This window comes from Zophobas morio, unplaced genomic scaffold, assembly GCF_036711695.1.
Source record: "Zophobas morio isolate AGI-343-1 ecotype UQ-CSIRO unplaced genomic scaffold, CSIRO_AGI_Zmor_V1 ptg000030l, whole genome shotgun sequence".
Classification (NCBI taxonomy): Eukaryota; Metazoa; Arthropoda; class Insecta; order Coleoptera; family Tenebrionidae; genus Zophobas; species Zophobas morio.
In genome coordinates this window covers 3255125-3273361 of record NW_026972135.1, presented here as the reverse complement: position 1 = coordinate 3273361, position 18237 = coordinate 3255125, and the positions used below count along the sequence as shown (strand labels likewise).

The window sequence follows — 18237 nt, the reverse complement described above, 5'->3', positions numbered from 1 at the left end:
AAAAAAGAAATATAGAATGTCGAAAAACCGAAAATTCGAAAAATGGAAACCAAAAATTCCTAATTTGGGAAATTGAAAATTCGAAAAAACGAAAAATCCAAAAACCGAAGAATGAAATTGAGAAACCGAAAAACAAAAAAAAATTGAAAATTTGAATATAGAAAGATCGAAAAGTAAAAAAAACAATAACAAAAACATCCAGATTAAAAAAAAAACTTAAAATTGTATAACAATATTTATACTCCTGCAATTAGGTATGGTTTATGAATTCATGTTCAGTTTTACCCTTGAAAAGTGATTTTTTATAAATCGTAAAAATTGCCATATTTCAATTAACGACTCTTGAAAAACAATAGAAATTTCCGAAGAAACGAAGCAGAAACTGACTTCTGGATATCTAAATCTACAAGAAAATTTTCATGGTCAACAATGTCAAAAGTGCCAAAATCAGTCCTATCTTATCAAATACTAGCCCCGCCCACCCACCCTCTATTTTCTTGGAAGGTATGTCATCTACCAAAATCAGTCTTATCTTCACAAGTATTGGCCCCGCCCACCCACCCTCTCTTTTGTTAGAGAGATCTCATTTGCCAAAATCAGTGTTATCCTGGCAGGTACTAGTCCTCTAAAAAAATAAAGGGCTGGTGGGCGGAGCTCGTACTTACTAAGACAAGACTGAGTTTCCTAAATGTCATACCCTCTAAGAAAGTAAAGGGTGGGTGGGCGGGCCTAATACTTGCCAAGATAAGACTGATTTTGGTAAATGATTTATTTTCTAAGAAAAAACGGGCGGGTGGGCGGGGCTAGAACTTGCCAAGATAAGACAGATTTTGGCAAATGAGATACAACTTAAATTTTAAGGTATTTAATTAAAAATCTTCTAAAGATAAGTTAAAGTTTTGCATAATTAAATTAAGATTTCGATATAATGGCTCGAAATTTTAAGAGAAAAGCTTTCAATTTTAATCTATTAAGTGTAAATTTAGAGATAAATGAAGACAGATTTTGTCATAATTAATAAAATTCTGAAATCAGTAGATTGAAATTTACTTTAATTAACGCTAAATTTCGAAATTATAGAAGCTTGAAGTTAATTAAAACTAATTAAGTATATCTAATTTAGAGTCAAGAAATCTAATCTAATAAACCGAACTTTTAGGGTCAATAAACTGAAGTTTCGGGTTAATAAGTTAAAGATCTAAAAATTAAAGATCCAAAAGAATTGAAAAATCTAAAAAATGAAGAAATGAAAAAAAAATACAAAAATTGAAAATTCGAATATCGCATAATCGAAAAGTTAAAAATATGAAAAGTCTAAAACTGAGGAGCGGAAAAATTGAAAAAATCACAAATCGAAGAATTGAATAATTTTAAAATGAAACCAACTAAAAATTCGAATATCAATTTAAAATCGAAAATACGATGAATGAAATAATAGATAATTTGAAAATCCATAAATCGCAGAATGGAAATATAGAATGTCGAATGGTCGAAAATCAAAATTAAAAAGATTCGAATATCGAAAAACCGAAAATTCGAAAAATGGAAAATCGAAAATTCCAAATTTGGGAAATTGAAATTTCGAAAAATCGAATAGGCGAAAAGTTGAAAAATCGAATAACTGCGAAATTGAAACATTAGAATATTGAAAAACTGAAACAAAGAGAAATCGCTCGAAAAATAAAAAAATCGAAAAGTAAAAAAACGAAAAATCGAAAAACCGAAGAATGCAATTGAGAAATCGAAAAGTAAAAAAAAACAATAACAAAGATATCCAGATTTTTGAAAAAAAAAAAACTGAAAATTGTATAACAATATTTATACTTCTGCAATTATGGTTTGTGAATTCATGTTGAGTTTTACCATTGAAAAGTGAATTTTTTATAAATTGTAAAAATTGCCATCTTTTAATTGACGACTCTGGAAAAACAGTAGAAATTTCTGAAGAAACAAAGCCGAAAATGACTTCTGGATATCGAAATCTACAAGAAAATGTCCAGCTAATTTTCGAAAATGGTTGACAAATGGTCAACAATGTCAAAATCAGTCCTATCTTATGAAATACTAGCCCCGCCCACCCACCCTCTATTTTCTTAGAGGGTATGTCATTTACCAAAATCAGTCTTGTCTTAGCAGGAACTAGCCCCGCCCACCCTCTTTTTTTTTAAGGGTATGTCATCTACCAAAATCGATTTTATTTTAGCAGGTACTAGCCCTCTAAAAAATAAAGGGCTGGTGGGCGGAGCTGGTACTTACTAAGACAAGACTGAGTTTCCTAAATGTCATACCCTCTAAGAAAATAAAGGGTAGATAGGCGGGGCTTAATACTTGCCAAGATAAGTCTGATTTTGGCAAATGACATACAACTTAAATTTTAAGGTAATAATTAATTAAATATTTTAAAAATTTTAAGGTAATTAATTAAAAACTTTCTAAAGACAAGTTAAACTTTTGTATAATTAAATTAAGATTTCGAGATAATGGCTCGAAATTATAGGAGCTTCAAGTTAATTGAAACAAATTATATCTAATTTAGAGTCAAGAAATCTGATCTAATAAGGCGAACTTTTAGGATTAACAAACTGAAGTTTCGCATTAATAAGTTAATAAGTAATTAATAAATTAAGAAATTATTAAAGCTCGAAGCAGTAAAAAATTCACATTTGAAAAAGTTGTCTAATATTCTACAAAAAAATCTGGGTTATTATATAGATTTGAATATAGAAAAATATAGCGTCTTTATTGGCCCCGCCCGCCCACCCTTTATTTTCTTGGAAGGTATATCATTTTCCAAAATCAGTCTTATCTTCACAAGTATTGGCCCCGCCCACCCACCCTTTATTTTCTTCGAGGGTATGCCATTTGCCAAAATCTGTTTTATCTTTTCAAATACTAGCCTCTCCTCTTAGAGGGTGTCTCATTTGCCAAAATCAATCTTATTCTGGCAAGTACTACTCCACCCACCCGCCCTTTATTTTCTTAGAGGGCCTGTTGTTTGGCAATATCAGCCTTATCTTGGCAAGCACTAGCCTCCCCTACCCGCCCTTTATGTTCTTGGAGGGCTAATATCTACTAAGGTAAGACTGATTTTTCAGCGATGTTTAGAATGATGAGCTTAGAACAATTGTAGTTATGCAACCAAGTATTCACCTTTTGTCATTCCATTTCTGTGTACTGTTCTTTCGTTTCTAAATCCAGACTTAGCAGATTACAATCAAAACAAAACGATAAACATGTCTGTGTGAGATAAAAAATTCTTTAAAATGCTGACACATTTCAAGCTTCAATATAAAAATAATTTCAATTATACAGGAAAAATACTCCCCATCTTTGGACATGAGTCAAAAAAATTTTACGTCGAATTTGTTGAAGTTATGACATCATCATTGATTATTTTAAATGGGACACTACATTTTGATCAAATTATTTGATAAAGCTTACTTTTCTACATATAGGGTAGTGTAGCTCGATGTAGGGGTTGAATAACAAAAAAAAATGGAGAAAATTAATAAGTGAATGAAATCCAAATAACTAAAAATTAAAACAATAATCTGTCAAAGAGAATCGTTTTTGTTAGTTTCTTAAGTTGGCTTAATAAAATAAAGAAGACTTTTTGGCTGTATGCAACCTGCTAGCACTGATTTTGACAAATGGCATAACTTTTAAGAAAATAGAGGGCGGGTGGGTGGGGCTAATACTTGGCAAGATTAGACTGATTTTGGAAAATGGCATCTTTTAAGAAAACAAAGGGTGGGGGGGCGGGGCTAGTTTTTGCTAGGATACGACTGACTTTGGCAAATGACATATTAGTTAATAAAATAGAAATTATACACCAATTTCGCCTCATTCCAACTTTCCCAAAATGTACCGCATCATCTTGATCCTCAGCTTTAGTTGAACGACTTTTTCTTCCAAGCTAGGTGACAAAAAGTACCCATGTTGTACCATTAGCTTAGTGAGCTTGCCTCAAAATCATCTTATACCTTAGCTTAGGGCCAGAGTTTTCATGTGAGGTCTTTTATTTACGTTAGCCCCACTCTCACAAAGTAGTTGAGCGACCTCATAATTCCCATTCGTCAAACAGTGGTGTAAAGGTGTCCCCATTCTGTTATCCGGATTTTCAAGCTCAGCCTTATTGTCAACCAACAGCTTGACAATATCGTAGTGCTGATATTGACACGCTGCGTGAATAGGCGAATAGCCATGACGATCTGTAATATTGACGTCCGCCCCGCTATCAACCAAGACTTTGGCAGCTTGATAGTGACCTTGAATCGCCACCATAACCATGGGTCGCATTTCGTCAATACCAATGTCTCGTGCGTCCAAGTTAGCACCATTATCGATAAGAAGCTGCATAATTTCGGCATTGCCACCCTTAGATGCTTGGAAAAGTAAACCATCAGAACTTCTTTGCGAGAGATTTTTCTTGTCGTCTTCGAGGTTGACGATGCTGCGTAAACTCGTCACCGATTGAGTCTCAGTTAGACGAAATTCGAGGAAATGGTCTGTGGTCTTGATATAAGGCACGTCCATGATGTCAAAAATCTGAACATAATCCGCCACCGCGCAATAAAAGAAAATCAAAATCGACTTTTGGGTAAAATCGTCACTGAAAGACGAGCTCCAAGTCAACATCGCCAGAGACAAAAGCGACGACGATTTCGACGCATACGAGAAAGAACTGATTTGAAACAAATCGTCGGTTTCTTCAAGAGGAAACAATTTCTTCAGTTTGTCCAGAATTGTGCAATGGTCCGAGCTTTCGCCCTTGCGGAACTTCGACATGTCGATATTTTCGTTGTCGATGATGTAGGCGCCGTTTTTTGTTTCGATGTTCAAATCCGAACACCTCAAGCCCCAAGAACTAATCAGTTGTAAAACATTTTTCCCCCCTTTATCTTTCGAGATAATTTCGTCTTCGTCACACTTAGCCAGAAGGTTCGTATTCCGGTACAAAACCGCCACGTGAGCTTTATTCATCGCCAACATCAAGTCGAAGAAAACTTGGATGTTGATGTATCTTATCGTCAAACCAAAAACTTCGAGTTTCCGGAACTCGCTCCAGGTGTTTCGAAAGGTACAAAGCCGTGAAGTACTCCCCGAAGGAGTTGTAGACGAACTGCACCAAACTGTCATCGTCTACGTTGATGATAATGCCAAAACGGTCTTTGCCGTTTTGGAGCTCCGTCAAAAATTTCTTCCACTTGATTGTCCACTTGGTGACTAGGTCGTGAGGTAAGTACACACTCAAGACCGCTTTTTCGTACTGATACACCCTCTGCTTCTTTTCGGTTTGGATTCTTTCGTAGACCAAATCGTTGTCGTCGTCGGCTTTTTCCTTCCCGATGTCATACACTTGGAATTTTTCGTCGACGAAATGGTCGTACAAATCCGCGATGGAAAAAACTTCGTCTAGAATGACAAGGTACTTCTGCAAGTTTTTGCGAAACAGCTCCGTAATGATGAAGATTTGTAAAGGAATCCCTGGAATTTTATTACACGGGAAAGCTGGAAGTTGGTCTTAATTTTTTCGAAGATCGTCAACATTTCGTCTGGCGTGCAGTCAAGACGTTGTTGAATGTAACGCTTCTGCTCGTTGTCGTCGAACGGCGTGAGGGTCGTGGACGGGATTCGAAACTTCATCTCTAATTTCTTTTTCATGTTGCACCTTGACGTTACCCATTGTTGTATACCACTATGATGAAGTTTGTCGATGATACTAAGAACCGAGTCTACATTCATAGTGGAAACTTCGTCCAAACCATCCCATATGTAACGAACCAAGTTCTGCTCGCGCATAATCTCGAAAATTTTGACATCAAAATCACTCAGGTTCTTTTTGGCTTGGTCTAGAACGTGTTCGTGGAATGTTTCCATGTTGTCTGCGTGTTCGCGGAAGTGTCGCGAGTGATTTCTAGCATAGATTAAAACCGTCCAAAGGTCTGACGATATCTGGTTTTTCAAACTTTGCATGAGGGTAGTTTTGCCCATTCCAGGGTCAGCACAGACGATGTTCATGTTCCTGTGGAACTCGTAACGTTGTAGAGACTTTTCTTCCACGTGGTAACCCTCGAGAAGGTGCTGTTTCAAGTCACCAAGACCGTTTCTACTAGCCATCCACTCGAAATTCCCGTCGACGTAGCGAAAGTGGTGGCAGTTAGCAAAACCACCAATCGTGTGACAGAACGTGTCGAAGAGCAACCAAGAACAATCGTCTTCAACTACATAGATGGTTTCCTCCGTATGACGATGATTCCCCCCGAAGAACGACTCGTCGACTTTGACGACATTTTTACCACCGAAATTGTCGTTGTCTTGCACGGATGACACAAAAAGGACACAGTTTTGCAGTCTTAAAATAGTCTGATGGTCGACTACGTTTCTAGACAGTCTTCTTTCCACGTGACAAGGTGGCAAAATCTCCCCTTTTCCACCAACCACAAATTTGCCTTCCGACATCAAAAGCAGCTCATTGGTGATCACAACATCCACCACTCATCGATCCACTTGAACTAAATTCTCAAGAGCAATTTTGTCTTTTCCTTGCATCGAAAAACCAAATTTTCGAACAACGTTGGCAAAAATTTCGGGAAACGCCGACAAGACGACCATGTTTTGACAGAGCTTGACGGCTCGTCGGACAAAATCGTGGTGTGTGACGACCAATGGGCACACACCCATTAACCACAAAAGCTTCATGGTTTCGTCATTTGACATCAAAATCAATGAGGTTTTTTTCTCTTGGTCACGAACATGTTCGTGGAATGTTTCCATGTTGTCGCCAAGTTCGTGGGAGTGTCGCCAATTTCATTTTCTACGTGCCTAATAGTTTAAAAATATTATCATTCTATTGCGAAATATGTACTGGTGACAAGAGTGGAGACTAACATTTTAGACAAAAAAATCAATATAATATTTTTTGTCCAATTTACCACCTATATATTTTTTGTAAAGTCAGATATCACTTCAGTTGTAATTTTTCGTGACCTAGTTCTACCGTCCGTGTCTTACTTTTTTTCCTATTTTATTCCTTATCATAATTGGGATAAAAATTTGCATCTCTTATCTAAATAAATCTTGTTCAACACAGGCTTCACGAAATGGCATTAACTCGGCACGTTTACACTCACCGACAAAAAGTTTCATCATTCGGAGTTGCGTTTGCCAACAATAAAGACTTTTCAATAAAAAATTACCGTGTTTGTTTCATTATTTTATCATCACTTTGTATTCATGGGCAAATACCAGAATTAGACGAATCAAATACCACTTTAAAACTCGATCTTTTTTATTTCAGATCTGCGTCTCCTGCTGCGATCAAGATTACTGCAACATCAACGTTCCCACCAACTCCAGCAACGCCCTCTTCGACGACAAAATCACCAAGATGCGAATGCTGGCCAAGAACCTATTCCGCGAAAGAGAAAAGGCCCTCACAACCACCATCAAGGACACTAACAGTGCTTTCACCAGTCACACCGGTTCACTCCTGACCATGGCTTGGTTAATTTTACACGTCATTTAAGCCCCGCCACTACCACCACCACCACAAATCAAAACCGAAATCAAAATTCTCGACCCACAAGATTTAGTTGCTTTCGTGTTTTCCGTCCTTTGTTTCCCTCTTGCTTTCGTTATCGACAATCACGCACAAGAAGGAGAACTGGAAGACGATTGGTGAAGGGACGGCAGCTGGTGATGGATCTGCGAACTTATTTTTATACCTTTTCTCGTAGCTTGTTACTGTCCGCATCTGTTGGTTTCGTTGTTTGGATTTGGGAGTACATGCGCCGATTTTTATTCACAATGTCATGTTTATTATCAACGAATACTCATATGTTGTACGGATTTATTACCGTTATGTATTAAGTCTATTAAAGAATTAAATTCAGCTAAATAAAGGAGAGATTTTTATGGAAGGTTTGGTTTTTTTCATCCCTTGATGGCCAGACGTGTGGTTCAAAAAGTTGGTGCCCGAGACGGGCAAGGTCAGAGGCTTAAATGTAAAAAAAATAAAATTATATATTATCATTTTTGGAATCAACAGTGTTTAAGGTATTTAGATAATTATTTTCGTTTTGTTAAATATTAATAATACAATTTATTCATTAGGTATTTGATTAAATAAAATGTCTGAGAGCAAATATCTCAGTGAGCGGAAACTTAAGCTTCAACATGAACAGGAACTAGCAAAATGTCGAAAAGTCAGAAGTTTTTTTACATCTCAATCTTCTACTTCCACTTCAAATAACTCAACTGGTGAAAATGAAGTTATTTTGAAAAGTGTGAAAAATTCTGCTGGAACTTCATGCAACAACTACGATGAAATGAAAATTTTATCGGAAGTTGCCTATCAAAAGAAGGCTCGTTTTTTCAAAACAAAAGGGAAGACAATATTTACTCTGAGTCTATCAGGAATTATAAGGGACAGAGCAGACAATTTACAAACAAATATTTTCTGAAACGTTTAAAAAATGGGCAACAATTAACGAGATCTTGGTTATCCTATTCGAAAAGCAAAGGATGTGTTTTCTGTTTAGTGTGCAAATTATTCTCCAGAACACAAACATCATTAATGAGTGGTTATTCAGATTGGGCAAACATAGTTCGTACTTTGGACAGTCATGAAGAATCTCAGGATCACAAAAAGGCGCTGTTAACCTGGTTATCCTACAAAGAAAACAAAACGTTGTTGACAAACATCTTCAGGAAAAAATAAAAAATGACTGTGGATATTATTACAATGTCCTGATGCGAGTTGTGGCAGTTATTAAATTTTTAAGTGAAAGAGAATTGTCATTTAGAGGACATGATGAAAAATGGGGTTCATCACATAATGGAAATTTTATGGGACTTATGGAATTTATTGGGGAATTTGATCCTTTTTTGAAACAACATATAGATAAATATCAAACCAAACCACTAGTTGCAAGTTACTTGTCTAAAACGGTTTATAAAGAGATAATCGACATAATACCAACTCAAGTAAGAAATAGTATATTATTAGCCAACGTTGCAAGGCCAAGCATTCTAGACCGAGCGCAAATTAGAACCCGAGACGCGCAGCGTCGAGGGCTCTGAAGCGCGAGGTCTAGAAGTGGCTTTGCAACCGTGGTTAATATACTATTTTTTTCACTAGCAGAAACCATAAGACAATAAATTGAAAAAATAAACGTTCAATTTTTTGACGCAACATGATTTTGTTTTGATTTCTAATCAAACTTAATCTAAATCTTCAACACAAAGAAAACCGTTTATACTTGTCGCTGAGTTAATCATTTTATCTTCTACCGTCTACCAACTATCTTGCGTATACTCAAGTAATGTTAGTAGCACACATTTGTTCATTTTTTAAGAAAAAATCACATCAAACATTACGTACATAACCTCAATTTTTCTTTTTCAACCCGTGGTAGCAAAAGTTGAATTTGCTACCACTAAATGAGTCGACATTTGCATGCGTCCTGGCTGCTAGTGAAAAAAAAAATTATTGAGGACATAAACGATGCAGATACAAAATATTATTCAATTATTGTGGATTCTACTCCAGATTTGTCACATACGGACCAACTGGCAATTATTTTGAGATACACTTCCCAATGAAAAGTTTTTGAAAGATTTCAATCATAAGATAAGATAAGATAATTTATTGGTGTTAAAAACAAATTGTTTTACACAGGTCATTAATTGCTTAGGCTACCTACTTACATATTTAAACAATTGAAATATTTACATTTTAGATATTCATCAAATGTGTAAAAACATTTAGTTGTAAAAAAACTCTTAAGTTTACTCTTAAAGATACTTAGTGGTTGGTTTCGGAAGTTAGTAGGTAAAATGTTGTAAAATTTGACAGCAAAGTATCTTGTACCTGTTTGTGCCCTAGTTAAACGTGTGTAAAAGGGAATTAGGTTATTTTTATTTCTGGTGTCATGAAAATGAGACTCGGTGAAATTCGGGAATTTATTTATATGTTCTTTAACGAAAACTAAGCTGTGGTAGATAAACACTAAACAGTGAAGGTAGAGTTAAAATATTGAGAGAAACGAACACTGATTTGCAGTCAGCACGATACTCAAGACCAGTTATGCTCCGTATGGCTCGTCTTTGGACAGCAAAGATTCTATGACGAATGACAGAGTGTCCCCACACTATTATTCCATATTCCAGCAGAGAATGAAAAAGGGCAAAATATGCAACTAATGTTGTTTTTAGAGATACATTTTTCCTAAGTTGACGATAGAAAGATGTTTTTACTTAGTTTTTTTGCCAGTTTATCCCCGTGAGGTTTCCAAAGAAGTTGGTCGTCGATGGTAATACCTAGAAATACCGTATCTTTGCTATAGCTTGAATTTGTTGGGTTATCTCTGTTCAGTGTGAAAAGCATATTGACTGATTTGTCGGTGTTCATGCTTAGTTTGTTGCTGTTGAACCATAGTTTAGCTTTCGATTGTACCTCCAAATTCTTATCTTCACATTCTTCAAGAAAATCACCTCTGTTTAGTATAGTGGTGTCGTCGGCGTATAAAATAACTTTCGAATTTGTTAAATTAGACGGGAGGTCATTAATAAAAATTAAGAAGAGCAGTGGGCCTAATATAGATCCCTGCAGGACACCACACGTAACAGGAAGATAGCTAGAAGACGTTTCTCCCATAGTGACTTTTTGAATTCTGTTTCTAAGATATGATGATATGAGACGAACACTCTCTGGGTGCAGATTATAGAAATAGAGTTTTCGAAGTAGTAGCTAATGGCACACACAGTCGAAGGCCTTGGTCAAATCTAAGAAGGATGCTGTCGCATAAGTACCTTCGTGGAAACAGTACGTGATCTCGTCAACGAGATCTATAAATGCTTTTGATGTGTTTAATCCAGACCTGAAGCGAAACTGATTGGAACAGATTAAATTATGTTTCTCAAAATAGCCACTCAATTGCACCATAAGAATTTTTTCCAAAATTTTAGAAAAAATCGGAAGAAGCGATATTGGACGATAATTACTACTGTCGCTAGGGTCACCTTTTTTAAGAATTGGGATAACATTCGCAACCTTTAGGCAGTCAGGGAAGGTACAGGTTTTAATACAAGTATTAATTAATTTTGTGAGGGGGGATAAAATAATATCTCTGATAGTTTTGATTATTTCGACACTAAGCCCATAGACGTCTCTAGATTTGCTGTTTCTCAATTTATTAATTACTTCTCGAACTTCGGCACAAGATACTTCCCTGAATTGAAAATAAGATACATTACTATTACAGTCACTACACATTAAAAATAAGGGGTCATAATTTGAAGAAGGTATTTTGCTGGTTATATTCCTAGCAATGTTACAGAAAAAAACATTGAAATCATTGACATTTTTGTTACAACTTTTGATAACATTAGTTAATTTGTCACTGCGTTTTGCATTGATGGTAGACCACATAGCTTGTATTTTATTGTGGGCCTGTTTTATGTAGTTTTCGTTAGCAGTGATTTTGGCCTCACGAATTGCGTCCCGGTATAGATTACGATATAAATTTCTAGCTACCTTAATGCCAGTGCATTTAGTCAGAGAAAATAGGTCGTTTAATTTTCGCAGGTTATTTTTCATTAATTATACCAGCGCACTGATTTATAATGAGATGCCTTAACGAATTTTTCAGGGAAACATAGAAAGACATTGTGTTGTATCACATTAATGAGGTAGTATGTGAAGTATGGAACCTAACGCATAACATTTATCTTTCTTGTTGAAAATGTACTGAGAAAATTTTGTAAATACGTATCTTTGGCAGATACCCTGCACTACACTGTGACCAAAAAATTCTTTTGAACACAGTTAATGAAACATCACTTTTGAGTAGAAGAAATTTGGCTTGTCTTACATTTTTACAAAAAATTATTGATGGTTCAGTGCATAGTGATACATTATATATAATTCAGCTCTGCAGGCCTTAAAGGCCCTGGGCTTTTTTAACAATAATTTTTCGTTTGTTCCTGTCGGCTGCTTTGGATCTCCAATCTTCAATGCCTAAGTTTTGAAGATCTTTTCGAACATCGTCTATCCACTTCAGTTTTGGCTTTCCTCTCTTTTTCTTTCCTCCTTTTAGGCGGTCTAATACTTTCCCAATGGTCCTTTCCTCTGGTGCTCTTCCGACGTGGCCTAGCCATCTTAGTCTTTGTGCTCTGATTATCTTCGTGATTGTTGGTTCTCCGTATATTTCCTCGATCTCTCGGTTTGTTCTTCTTCTCCATTGGTCTAGTTCTTTTATACCTCCATATATCTTTCGTAGTATCTTGCGTTCCCATACTTCCAACTTCTGTTCGTTTTCGTTCGTTAGCGTCCATGTTTCACTAGCGTACAGGACTGTAGGTCTTACTATTGTCTTATATACTTGTTTCTTTGTTCGTCGTGTTACATTCTTACTCCTCAGAAATCTGTTTAATCTTCCTACGCTCTTGTTTGCTTTCGCGATCCGTTCTTCTATCTCTTCGTTCATTTCGTTTTTGTTTGTAATTACTACTCCTAGATATTTGAACCTATTTACTTCTTCTAATTCGTATGTTGTTCCTTCTTCTGTAGTTACTTTCAGTGGTTTTGCTGGAGTTTGTTTTGTTTCCATCTTCATAAACTTCGTTTTCTCTTGGTTGATCGCTAAACCCATTCGTTTCGCTTCTCTGATTAGATTTTTTGTCATTTTCTTCATATCTGCTTCTGTTTTTGTTATACATGTCACGTCATCCGCAAAGGCTATATTTTGGTGTCTTTTTTCGTATCTCGTGCTCGTTCTGTGGATGCCACTTCTTATTATTGCTTCGAGTACTAGATTGAACAGGGTAGTTGATATTGGATCTCCTTGCCGGAGTCCTGTTCTTACTTGGAATGGTTCTGACAACAGACCATTTATCCTGACTCTGTTTCTGGTGCTCTGCAGGGTCATCTTAGTCAGTTTTATTAGTTTTCTTGGGACTCCCAGTTCTTGCATGGCTTCTAGCAGTTCTTTCCTGTTAACCGTGTCATAGGCTTTTTTAAAGTCTATGAACAGCAGATATAAGTTGATTCCTTCTTCGTAATGTACTTCTTGTAGTTGCTTTAATATAAATATCTGGTCTACAGTAGATCTATTTTTCCTAAACCCTGTTTGATATTCTCCTACTATTTTTTCCATATGCTGCTGTAGTCTTCGGTTGATGCAAGTGGCCATTACCTTATACGTTACGTCTAGCAGCGCTATTCCGCGATAATTTTCGCATTTCGTAATATCTCCTTTTTTAAATATCGGGCAAAGTACTGCTTCACTCCATTGTTCTGGCATTTTTCCTTCCTTCCAACTTTCTAGCACTAGTCGATGTATCTCTGATGCTACTGCTTCTCCTCCGTACTTTAGCATCTCGCCCTTTATTCCGTTTCTACCAGGACTTTTGTTGTTTTTCATCTGCCTTAGTGTTTCTCTAATCTCTCCTTCGTCAATTTCTATTGTTTCATCTGGGTCATCCGAGTCGTTCACTCTTTCGTTCGTATCTTGCTGTGTATCCTGTTCGTTTAGCAGCTCTTCAAAGTATTCTGCCCATCGTTTTATTCTTGCTTGTTCGTCTCCTATCAGGTTACCGTCGTTGTCTTTACAATATATTACTCGTGGTTGATAGCCTCTTTTCTCTTTTTTCACGTCCTGGTAGAAGTTCCTTATTTCATTCTTGTTGAAGTTTTCTTCTATTTGTCGTATTTGTTCTTCCATCTTTGCTCGTTTCTTATTTCTGCATATCTTCTTGTACTCTTTCCTTTTTTCTTGGTAATCTTTTTGGTTCTTCTCATTTTTTGATTTTAGATATTTCTGTCTGGCTGACCTCCCCGCTTCTATTGCTTTTCTACATTTCTCGTCAAACCATTCGTTTCTATTTTTGTTGTCTTTTTTGACGAACCCTAGTACTTCTTCCGAGGTCTTCCATATGTTCTCTTGTAGTTCTTCCCACCTCTCTTCTATAGGTATGTCTTGCTCTGTTGATCTTATTCTCTCATTCATCTTTTGTTCGTATTCCTGTTGTACTTCAGCTTTCTTAAGTTTGTTTACATTTATATCACGTCGCGTCTTCTTTCCTTCTTTTTTCTTCGGTATTTCTTGTTTGAGGTCTGCTCTTACTAGAAAGTGGTCTGAATTCGCTTCTGCTCCCCTGTAGCTTCTTAATCTGGTTATTAGTTGGGCATCTCTCCTTTCTACCAGTATGTGGTCTATTTGGTTGACCGTTTTTCCGTCAGGCGACATCCATGTGCCTTTGTAGATCTCTTTCTGCTACCATTTTATTTTCTTCTGCAAACTCTATCATTTTTTCTCCATTTTGATTCGTTTTTTGGTGTTTGCTTTCTTTCCCGATTGTTGGCCTGTAGCAATTCTCTTTACCTATCATTGCGTTGGCGTCTCCTATAACCATTTTAATGTCATGCTTTGGTATTTTCACATATTCTCTTTCTAGTTCTTCGTAATATTCTGTTTTTACTTCTAGATCTTTCTCTTAGTAGGTGCATGTATATTCAGTAGGCTTATTTTCCTGTACTTACTTCTCAATCTTGTATAACTCATTCTTTCTGAGATTGGTTTGAAGGTAATTACTGCTCCTTTCAGGCTCTTCTTCACCATGAATCCTGTTCCTAGTTCTCTGTTGTCAATTCCGCTATTAAATAATATGTAGTTGTCTACTTCAGTGATGAATTTGCCTTTTTGTTTCGTCTCTTGTATAGCTGCTACATCTATATTATACCTTTGTAATTCTTGAACTATTTGTCTGAGTTTTCCTTCGCTATATGTTCCTCGAACATTCCATGTTCGTATTCTAATTTTCGGGTTTTTCTTTCTCTTCGTAATTCCTATCGAGTCATCCATGAGCTTTGCATACGTCGTCATTGTTTTCCGGTGTGTGGTTTCTTCCTCTGTTAGTTTTTTGGATTTTCTTTGGGGTGCGACGGTGCTTTCACTAATTTGTCTAATTTAGTGTCCCAATGCCAGACTTCTCCTGCCCATATCATCTTTTTGTACCCTACTTTTGGCTCGACTCCTTTCCCTTTTTCTGCTGCTGCTATTCCTCTTATTTCCTTCTGTATCTCGCTCTCTTGTTTGGTGTAATCGTCTTCAATAAACGTTTTTGATCCTTTTAATTTGTTCTTCTGTTTCATGATTGCTCTTTTTGTGTCCCAGTTCTCTATCTTTGCTACTACTATGTCGTATTTTTCGCTGACTAATCTTGCGTCTTGTATCTTAGTTTGGATTCTTACCTTATTTTTTAGGAGTTCTTCAACCTCTGCTGTTATTTCGCTTCCTTGTAAGGTAGTTTCCCTCCTTCGATTACGATTTTGTTTCTCCTTTCTGCTTTTTCCAATTTTTCTAAGTGTTGCTCCAAGTGTTGGTGATGGTGAAAAGGAGGTTTCCCTTTTTCGTTTCTGGTTATCTTGTTCTTCTATTGCTAGTTTGTGTCCTTTTTCCGGTTCAGGATTCCCGTTTAGCATTCCCTGGCCGACTTTCTTGCTTCCTGTGTATCTAGAATGTTCCTGTGTTGTTTACTTCGTGCCGCGATAAGAACTGTCACCCAGACTATCTCTTCGGAGGTTAGGTTCTTTTGATTCCACACTTACCCGAATAATTGCTGTCCTTACACTTCTTGGTGCTTCTTATTCTTATTCCACTTCACTTCTTTGTTTTCTACTACTTCTCTTTCGCTTTTTACGCTCGATATCTCTCGATTTTCGAGTTTGGATTTCGGAGCGTGTTCTGCTTATCGTAGTCAGGACCGTACTCATAGTGATACATTACTTAGCCAAATAAATTTCATTGCACCTAGGAGTATAAGCCGAATGCCACAGACGTTTCATTATGTAATTCCGAATAGTTACTACCACTACAATTCTCCTTTATTAAATTGTTTTAAACTATACAATTGTTTGAATGATAAGTTCGATATTTTCTGCGACAAATTACATAGAAGTAAACTAAAAAAATTAATTATATTGCATTATAGTCAATAAAATGTATATCAACTATCTGGTCTTGTAGTACGAATGGGTGCCGATTGTTAATTATTTATGGTGTTTTTTTTTCTCTAGTTTATATATTCATTTTTTACTATTATTTTTTTATTATGTATACCCCTCTGTCGGAATATGTTTATAACAAAGCGAAAAGAATCTGTGAAAATGAAAACAAGGCACAATTTGTACAAACAATCTTTTAGTAAAGACAAAGTTGCTGCCAGAAACTTAATACACCAAATACAAAAGTACCAATAGAAAATACCCGACGACTTTGTCCCCTTTTTTTTCTGCTCGACTAAAGGCTTCTTCTGGTGGTTTGCCAATTTCAAATGAGCGTCCAAAACTTTCGCCTCCTTCGCTAAACGTTCTTTTAATTAATGCTGGTGCTTGGGTTGGTACCGGCTTCTGCTTCCCACACAAATATGGGTATTCGGGCGTTGCGCCACACGTCGTTCCATTTGGACAACTGTCACATGGGGTTTCTGATCTTTGATATATTTGTGCACCTATTCTGTTTCCAGCGGAAGTGGGAACAACGGAACTCGCATAATTGCAGATCAGAGTATAGCGCCAAGATTCCCTGTTTTCGGGATTATAAACCATGGAACATCCCACTCGATTCGTACTCCACCAGATCATCTGGGTGTAACTTCCAATAGTGTCACCTATTCCACCAAATTGATCTACAATGTCTTCATCCGTCACCCATTCCACTTCGTCATACCTAGGAAACGAAAAATAAGACAAAACAGACTAAACCATACCTTACCATGTTTGTATTCCGCTACGGATCATTTCCAGCGTATCATTTTCGCTAGAACCGAATAAATTTTGGCCAACAGGGAAACCACCTTTGCGAAGTCTGCACTTATCCTGACCTGTTTCATCCCATTCGTTGTACCTGAAAGTCATCAGTCCGCGACATCGGGTGATGTATTCCAGTTCGAGGTCGTAGCTCATTACCAACATGTTACCAGCAGCAGGGGTCCACCCTGAATACCCAAAATAGAAAATTACTGTGTATGTATTTCAAAAAAGTATTTATATCTACCGATCTGTGGCCTGCTTTCATTGCCTGACGCTAGATAGTTCCGCCATTTGTTATGTTCGTGGAGGACCATCTTTCTGAATTTCTTGTATGGTAAATTTCTGATTTCTTTTCGTGGTGGTATACGTATACACATGCAAGCAGAATGTGCGTACACATCGCAGTTCAGTTTGCAGTAATTGTACCTAGTGTACTTGTTCGGTTTGTCTTCAACAGCCAGAGTCGCAAAAGGCAGCAACATAATCATAAAAGTGACACTGGGAAACATTATGTTGAATTTCGGACTAAAATTCTTTACAATAAAAAAAAAATCAAATTTTAATAGATTGACGTAACCTGACAACCTAAAGTCTCTAGATCACGACCCGCTGGATGATAAGGTTTCTATCAATTTTGAAATTACGCTCCGCCCCTCGGTCAGACAACGAATGCAAAATTCATCACGATTGAAATCGAGACGGATGGGTGGGGCTTCTCTTTGGTTTTCTTTTTTAATTAATTTCATATGGTTACTTCGCGTAGAAAAATAAGAATTTTACAATTAAGCTCCGCCCCTGGACATACGACGAATAAAAAAAATAATCAGAATTGACAGAGGGTGGGCGGGCGGGGCTTATATTGTGCTTTTTTTTCTTAATATACATAGTCATCTTTTCACAACAAGAAACTTAGGACATGGATAAAATGGTACAAGTTTGCAAGAAAATATGGATTTTGTATTTATAGGGCGGAGCCTAATTGCAAAATCAATATTTCCTTATACAAATTTTTCATTTTAAACATGTTTTAAGTTTCATGTTGTGAAAAGAAGTCTACACATACTCAAACAAAAAGGAAAAAAGTAAGCCCGCCCACCCGCCCTGTCTCAATTCTGATTATTTTTTATTCGCCGTCAACCAAACTGGCGGAGCTTAACTGCAAAATATTTCTTTACAAACAATTAAAAACACGTTTTTGAGTATCGTGTTGTTCAAAGAATACAATGTATATTAAGAAAAAAAGGCAAAATATAAACCTCAAAAAATCGTAAAAACGAAACATTGAAAAATCGAAATATCGAAGAACTGAAAATGGAAAAATGAAACATGAAAAAATCGAAAAAATGTAAAATTTAAAAATCTAAAATTTAAAAACCGAATAACGAAAAATCGAGAAATTAAAACTCCCAAATTTATAAAAT

The 18237-nt window shown here is 36.4% G+C and overlaps 2 protein-coding genes across 4 annotated transcripts in view; one reads left to right on the top strand and one right to left on the bottom strand.

Moving 5' to 3' along the window:
- LOC135138396 (ly6/PLAUR domain-containing protein 6B-like) overlaps positions 1-7904 on the top strand; it is a 432620-nt gene extending 424716 nt beyond the window's left edge. For all 3 annotated transcript variants that reach the window (XM_064068366.1, XM_064068367.1, XM_064068368.1), the window contains one exon: positions 7301-7904. In XM_064068366.1, the coding sequence (XP_063924436.1) occupies positions 7301-7528 (228 nt within the window). In that variant the 3' untranslated portion in view covers positions 7529-7904. The remainder of the gene's footprint in view (positions 1-7300) is intronic.
- An 8283-nt stretch (positions 7905-16187) lies between these two features.
- On the bottom strand, positions 16188-17388 carry LOC135138833 (venom allergen 5-like). The gene is made up of 3 exons (XM_064068855.1): positions 17061-17388; positions 16779-17001; positions 16188-16733 (listed from the first exon to the last, which is right to left on the bottom strand). Exons 1-3 carry the CDS (start codon positions 17323-17325, stop codon positions 16235-16237), a joined length of 987 nt encoding a protein of 328 aa, XP_063924925.1. The 5' UTR covers positions 17326-17388; the 3' UTR covers positions 16188-16234.
- Between the last annotated feature and the right edge of the window lie 849 nt (positions 17389-18237).